Below are 7,627 nucleotides of genomic sequence, written 5' to 3' on the forward strand. Positions count from 1 at the left end.
CCCTCCGGCATCGGCTGGGCTCGGCTGAGAAAGGGGCGCCGGGAGCCTGCCCACCCTCCAAGAGAGGGAGATGCTCCGGCAGGCTCCATTGCCCTGCTGCAGTCGGCCATTTGCCCTCCTCCTCCTCCCCCCCGCCTGCAGCAGAGCCGGGCCAAGCAGTGGGGCCTGCTGCCCGCACGGCCCCAGCCCCCCTCCCACTGCCCGTGCTTGTGTAGGACTGGGATCCAGCCCCAGGCCACTGACGGGCACCAGGCACAGAGCAGCAGGGTCCTGCCAGAGCAAGGGCCCTTCACCTCTCTGCCAGCCCTGAGTTCGGTTTCCACTTGACTGGCGTTTGCGGCTTGATGGCAGACAGCACACACCCCTGTTCCACGCAGCTTGGCCTTCCATGCACTGCAGGGTTATGTGACTGTGCTTGGGGCGTTGGGAAGAGCTGCAAGGGTTTGGGGTCTTTTCCTGAATATTTTCCTCTGTGGGTATTCTTCACCTGTTTACGGTTTATTTTTGCAGAACTGGATGAGGGGAATGTCTTACTGTCTCCACTCAGAAAGCCATTTGGATACCGGGCCAATATACGTGCGTGAAAATGGGAAGCTGCACGTGGTAAATCAGGGTGCAGGTGGCATACAGAATGTCACTCCTAAAACAAGACCTTTTAGGCTGTTTTCCAGAGGATTTTCGGTGGAGCTTTGTATGAACAGGGAGGATGATAGGGCAAGGAGGCAAAGGACTGATCATTTCATCTTCACATATACTAAGGAGGGCAACCTTCGGTACTCGGCCAAGTCTCTCTTCAGCCTCGTACTGGGTTACATTTCTGACAACGTTGATCACATTGACTCGTTGATTGGTTTCCCAGAGCAGATTGCTGAAAAGCTCTTTTCAGCCGCAGAAGCGAGACAAAAGTTCACAGAACCTGTAACGGGACTGAGAGCTCTACAGAAGTTTACTGAAGCCTATGGCAATTTGGTGCTATGTTCGTTATGCTTGCGGAATAGGTAAGTGTGTTCAGTAACAAATATTGTCATCTACTAGTCCTTTTTGCTAGCACACATAAAATTTCCTTTAAATTATTTTCTCTCAAAAATAATTAAAAAAAAATCTGGGGCCTTATGACACCACCTAATTTTAATGAAATGACCTGAGCCTTGTCTTACTCTGCTGCTTGCTTCCTTTTGTCTCATTCCCATTTTGTCCCAAGTAACAAGCATTAGGATGAGAGGAAACAGCCTCAGGTTGCACCAGGGGAGGTTTAGATTGGATATTAGGAAAAATTTCCTCACCAAAAGGGTTGTTGAGTACTGGAACAGGCTGCCCAGGGAAGTAGGTGCTTCAAAGACGGGTAGATGTGGTGCTTAGGGACATGGTTTAGTGGTGGCCTTGGCAGTGCTATACTAGCGGTTGGACTCGATGATCTTAAAGGTCTTTTCCAAACTAAATTATGTGATTCTATGATTCCTTTACTACAAGTGCAGCTGCTGGTTTCATTCTAAGATACAAATCATAATAGAGGTAACAGACTACATCCGTGTTAACTAACAGGGATTTTATGTGTAGGATTAAACCTGCAACTATTTTTGAACAATAATAATCAGCACTTCCATAGCAATTTGTGCATTTAATGCCTTCTCAAGTATTTCATGGGATGTTTTCGTAATTGCTGTTCATAAGTATTTCAACATACTTAGCTGACTGTAGGGATAAAATACACCCTTGCAAACAGTCTGGGTTTATTTACTGTAAGCTTGCTATCCTGTTTCATTTTGGGGGCTCAGAAGAAGATACAGTCTTGTAGGTAAGTTCCAGGCTTTGAAGTCAGGCAGGTTTTACCTTGATTTATTGTCGTTCCCATCCCCATATTGAACGTGCTCTAACGAGGTTCTGATGAGAGTCCAGCACCAGTTTTTCCATCTTCTCAATGTCCATGTTGTCTTTCACTAAAAGGGAGTCTTGCCGAGCTTGAAACTGGATTATGTTTTTAAAGCCTTGCTCCTACTGAAGTCTTTCCCAGTAATATAACCAGTCTATCTTCCATCTGTACACTTGAAAAAGGGATGGTTTATCCAGTTTAAAATCAAAGTATAGGCATATTCATCTGAAATGCCCAGGGTGTTTTAAGCATAGTAGGAATGTTTGAGCAGAGGTCAATTGTCTTTTGTTTTATCCTTTAAACCTACTCCCTTTTTATCTTCAGTAGAGATACTTTTTATGGGATTAAATCAGAAATGAAGTTACCTCTGGCATCTTTTGCCATTACAGAAAGCTGAGTTAAGTATCGAGTCTTCGAAATCCAAGTAATAAGATATTAAGGAATTTTCCGGTGAATCTTCTGAAAATAAGAGCCCACTCTTCTCTTCACAACCCACTAGAGCTAGTAGTATTCCTCAAGAGTTGGCTTGCGCTCTGACCATGCATACTGCCTTACACATAATTGCACAGCAAAGGGATTTGGTGGGGTAGTTTGGTAGGTATACTTGCAGCGGGAGGATATAAGTGGGAGGTCCCCTTATTTGGATGGCCAAAGAGGTGTTCCTTGAGGGATCAAATTCGTAAGCACCCCTCATTTCAGCAGTGAAGATGCTGACCTCAGGGTTTGTCTTGCCATGGGGAATATAAGGTAAATTCGGGAGAGATTAATGAATTTGGGGCTTGTCTTGCCACAGGGACAATAAGAAGTAAATGCAGGGGAGATTGGTGAGGTAGTGACTGCTGCGTGCTTATTACTGCATATTCATGCATGCCATTATTCAGTGGTTTGTTCCTATCTCTGAACCTCCTACTGAATAATTCCAGCACAGATGTTTGCATGGCTGCGGAGTGAATCAGATCAGGGAACCAACACAGCTAAAAAAATAACCCACTGAGTAACTACTGCCTGGGGTATAGTGACAGCTCCAGTTGGAGTCCTGCAGGTGTCCTGTAGGACTTTCATCTCTGGTGAAGTATTTTATTTACCTATATAAAAAGTAAAATTTTGCCATTTGACAAGCTATCCTGATACATTTGAAGTAGATTTTAAACCTGGATGAGCATGGATTTGCCTACACGATTCCTAGATACTGAGGAAAAGCAGTTTGTGAAGTTGACTTACAGTAAACTGGAATATGTATTCTGCATTATTCTGAAATAACACAATAATAATCTGTAAAGAAATGCCTAACTGCAATGTTTGCGAGTTGAAGTCTTAACCGTTAGTCCCATATTCTGAATCAAAGCAAAACCGTGACATTTGTTCAAGGAGAACACTGGGAACTCAAATGTGTTGTGTGCAGACTGCACATAAAAAGGACAGCTGGCTAATTTCTGTCAGTTTTTCACACAGGTACTTATAAGAAACAACTACATTATGCTTCTGACACTTGAGGATATAGGTGCCTTCTTAGGTGCCTGAACACTGTTTGTTTGTTTGTTTTTCTCCTTGCAGATACCTGGTTATCTCTGAAAAACTAGAAGAAATTAAGTCTTTCCGGGAGCTGACGTGTTTGGATCTCTCCTGTTGTAAACTTGGAGATGAACACGAACTGCTGGAACACCTCACCAAAGAGGCTCTGTCTAGGTACCGATTTCTTGACACATAGCTAAAAATGACACTTTCTTTTCCTATCACAAAGCAGTTCAAAGAATCAGGCTGTGACTTTAAAGGAAAGTTTCACAGGCAGCAATGTGTAAGTTTGAAGATTTTGGTTGTTTGTAAAACCCATTCTTGAGGTAAACGAAATACAGAATTTGTTGTACACAAACCATATGATCCACAGCCCATACTGAATCGTAAAAGGTCCTACAAATGTGCAAGATAATTTACTGTCTCATGTTTTTAAATCAATTTTTTATAATTTCCATTGGCTAGGTAAAAACTGCATCTTAAGCATTTGGAACAGTTTTACATTTTTTTTTCCTTTTTTAAGAGGGGACTTTATCAGCCAAATTTTTAACCAAACCAGTGTTACAGATGAAGATTTCTGCAAGCAATAGGTTAAATATTTATTTAATTAACATTAAAAAAAAATACATTTTGCAATTTTGTTTGATACTAAAGATTAAAAAGCAGAAAAATTTGAAAATCAGTAAGCAGGATGACTGCTAATTAGGGGATATTATGTTACTATAAGGTTTTGGTGCATTTTGCATCAAGGTTTTGCCTTGAAGTGCTCTGGAGACTGTTTTAGTGTTAGTTTTTCCCTGAGTTTTTTTATCTACGTTATAATACCTCATTGTTTACTAAAAATCATTGCCGTATCGCTTACCAAATCTGTCCTCTCCCATTTTGCCAAGCATTTTTCTCTTTTTATTTTCGAGTAGAGTTGAGATTGGCAGCTTTGCTTTAAATAACTTCAGTGTATAAAGAACCTTACTGTCTCTGCTAGCAAATGCTTGTGTGCTAGGATCGGTTTGTCACTGGAGCCCCGGGAATAGCTGGTCAAGTAAACGCTTCTGTTAAGCTAGCGGAAGCAACATAAAGATACTTGTTAGTCCTACTAACCCAGGCTGCTTTCTTGCTACTTTTTACTAATGTTAACAAAGTGGATGGAAGGGTTGGCATAGGAAGACCCCGGCCTTCCAACACAGAGTTTTAGGATATTTTGCAAAACTGTCTAAAATAATGACTATGAACTATGCGTTTGTATTTCTCTTCCCAGCGTAAAACGGCTTCTCCTGAAAGACAACTCTTTATCAGATGCAGGCCTTCGCAGAATGACAGCACCAGTACGAGTACTGAAAAAGGGACTTGAGAATCTTTTGGTATTAGACTTGTCTTGTAAGTACTTCATAGTTTAATATTAGAAACAACCTGTATCCTTTCTGATAAAGAAACAACTTTCCAGAAGACACAGGTCATACCTGTAGTCTCAGCCACTTGCTACTTCCATAAATATTTTTAATAGTTTGAGAACTGGGATTGTAGTACTTGTGTTTTGATCATTAGAGGGGAAAAGTCCATTTTGACTCACTTTCAAAACATGAAGCATACAACAACAACAACAACAAGGCCAAAACCCCCTTGTTCCAGTACTAGCTTTTAGAACAAATAGTTTCTTGATATTCTGATCATCTTTCTCCGCATCTTGCAAATTAGTTAACTTTACTTGACCTTACAGGTAACCCTAAAATCACAGATGTGGGAATTGGATACCTTCTTTGTTTCAAGAAATTGAATTGTTTGGACATTTCTGGGACAGGTCTCAAGGTAAAAGAGCATCTAAGTTTACTGGACAAGTGTAATCAAATGTTCTTCCCCTCTGACTACATTATTTCCCTTTTCACTAGGACGTTAACGCTGTCATTAAGCGGATCCAAATGCAGATAGGCCTCGTTCACTCAAAAGTGCCTCTGAAAGAATTTGATCATAGTACCTGCAAAACAGAGGGATGGGCAGAGCAGGTATGGGGTTTTAAATCTGTTTTACTCTCTAGAAATTGTCCTTATGGAGAATTAAATCACTAAATAGGAGAGAATAAGGGGTAGAGTTGTTTCCAGTGATATTTCCGTAAATTCTAACTCCTTCCCATGTTATTTCAGACAGTTTTGCAGTGGGAGCAGGCAGTTATGGAGGCCATCAAGCCACAAGACGACTTGAGATCCAGAACAGCAGCTCTGCACTTCTGTATGTAACTGCACAGAGACCACATAATTTGTTTCCTTTCCTACAAGGAATATTTTCGTACCTTTTTTTTGTTAATAGTACAAATAGCATCTCAGGTGTGCAGTTTCAGCCGTTTGTGTGACTGCATTACAACTTGTTTGAGTTTTTTCATCTGTTTAGACTGTGGGATAACTCTTAAAGTATAGCATGGCAACATGTGTAACAACTGAGTTTTCTCCTTAAAATTCCGAGTCTAATATTAAAGAGTTATTTTTCCCTATGCACATTTCAGCAAAGCAGTCAATATCCCAGGCTGGCTTGGCCAAAACAATTTGCAACACAAGTATGCATTTTACAGCATAATTCTGTTTTTCCAAAAATCTAAACTTGATTTTTTTTTTCCTGTAGATGGCAAGACACACAGAATAGAGGAAGTAGTCAAATGCAAGTTGGTGGAGGCAGAAACGAAAGCATCTGGAAACTTGCAGTTTTATAAGGAAAAAGTTCAAAATAGCCATTTACCTTTGAAAAAGGAGGTTGCAGGCAGCCACGAATTAAAGAACAATAAAAAAAGAGCTTTGGCTGAACGAGAGAGAGAAAGGACTTCCAAACAGAAGCATCTGTGTCTCACTGTGGAGGACTGGGATTTGTTAAATACCTACTGAGTCAGAAAGAAGTGGGTCTTTTGTTTGTTGTTTTCTTGCTGATGTCAGAATTTAGACATACTGAGAGGGAGTAACAAAGGAGACCGGTATCGTTAAATCTGGTTGCTGTGATATGCTGTGGGTTAACCTATGCTTGGGGAGGGATGGAGTCAAGGAGAGGGTTGGTGATACTACTGTATATTTTCAATACATAATAATTTTTTCAAATAAAGTTTTTGTTGTCATCCTTAACTAATTCTTCTGACATAGATATCATTGGCAAAAATAGCTGGTCCTATCCCTCTTCCTCTCTTGCCTCCCGAGGGGCAGAAGACTAATCACTGCAGCTCATCTTGAAATGAAGCTGCCTGTGCTTGTCAAGTGCCCTGGGACTTCAGTAGTGCTGGTAGAACATAAACCTCCGCCTGGGTAGAACATAAACCTCGGCCTGGAAGCTCCAGGCAAAGGGAGGGAGCAAAGAGGATAAGCACAGGCCCCAGGGGAGGGAGGCAGAGAGACAGTAACCCCCTTGGTAATGGTTAGCACAGAAATCCAAAGTAGAACAGAAGTCCCCTATCTGCCTCATTTGAGCCCAGGAAATGAAAGCTGAATCTAGGTTACTGTAGAGATCAGGCTCTGCAGCTGTAATATATTTTCCCTTATAAGCAAATTCCCTGCATTTGAGCGCATTCTGTGGTTTAAAACCTGTTCTTGGTGTCCACATATGCCTGCAATATACTACTTCCCCATCTAAAACCAGTCACTGAATCATACGTGTTTGCTGTAAAAAAACCCCCAGATACTCAGGCTCATTTTGTGTTGGTCTGTCTGGAGCCCGGGGTACAGCTGTTAACACTGCAGGTGTGTTCATCATTGAATTCCTGCCCTGAGCATTTCTACCGAAGTTGGCTGAGGTGCACAGTGCCCGTGACTTGGACACTGCGACCATCGTTGTGCTCTTAGGCCAAGAATGTGCCATAGGTTTCCTCGACTAGTGCTTATTTAGAGGATATCTTCCTTTACACTGGTGTTTACCATAACTCAGCGACAAGAAAAGCAACACATCTTCGGAAATCACGAAGAGGCCAAGAAAAGGAACTTCACCTCAAAAATGCAGGAAGAGCTAAACCCCTTTCACTCTTTGTTCCTTTATTGCTGGATTTTCCTCCAAAGAGGACTGCACACAAACAAAACAAACAAGCACACTTGTGTTTGAGCCCTACATTTTTTTTCCCAGAAACTGAAGGCTATTAATAGCTTCCACTGACAACTAGATCAGCCCTCTGCCGAGACAAATAATGGCACAAATGGTGACTTAGCAAAACAGCCTCTCAACAGGGAGGAAGATGACTGTGGCACTCAAATATAAGCCTCCTCCCATGGCTGGCTTCTGTGTTCAGCA

The 7,627-nt window shown here is 41.7% G+C and overlaps 1 protein-coding gene across 1 annotated transcript; it reads left to right on the forward strand.

Moving 5' to 3' along the window:
• The first annotated feature begins 349 nt into the window (after positions 1–349).
• Positions 350–6,407, forward strand: LRRC42 (leucine rich repeat containing 42). Its single transcript, XM_009644653.2, has 7 exons — positions 350–998; positions 3,425–3,556; positions 4,638–4,756; positions 5,097–5,185; positions 5,266–5,379; positions 5,518–5,602; positions 5,990–6,407. Exons 1-7 carry the CDS (start codon positions 517–519, stop codon positions 6,244–6,246), a joined length of 1,278 nt encoding a protein of 425 aa, XP_009642948.1. The 5' UTR covers positions 350–516; the 3' UTR covers positions 6,247–6,407.
• Positions 6,408–7,627: the final 1,220 nt, after the last annotated feature.

The sequence above is a fragment of the Egretta garzetta genome, unplaced genomic scaffold (genome assembly GCF_000687185.1).
Source record: "Egretta garzetta isolate BGI_Z169 unplaced genomic scaffold, ASM68718v1 scaffold768, whole genome shotgun sequence".
In the NCBI taxonomy this organism is placed as follows: Eukaryota; Metazoa; Chordata; class Aves; order Pelecaniformes; family Ardeidae; genus Egretta; species Egretta garzetta.

What these genes read in the sequence shown, in the direction of transcription:
- LRRC42 (XM_009644653.2), top strand. Translation starts at nt 517, where the DNA reads ATGAGGGGAATGTCTTACTGTCTCCACTCAGAAAGCCATTTGGATACC. An exon ending in TTTGGTATTAGACTTGTCTT is followed by an intron (nt 4,757 to 5,096) that starts GTAAGTACTTCA and finishes TTGACCTTACAG; the next exon opens with GTAACCCTAAAATCACAGAT. An exon ending in TTTCTGGGACAGGTCTCAAG is followed by an intron (nt 5,186 to 5,265) that starts GTAAAAGAGCAT and finishes CCTTTTCACTAG; the next exon opens with GACGTTAACGCTGTCATTAA.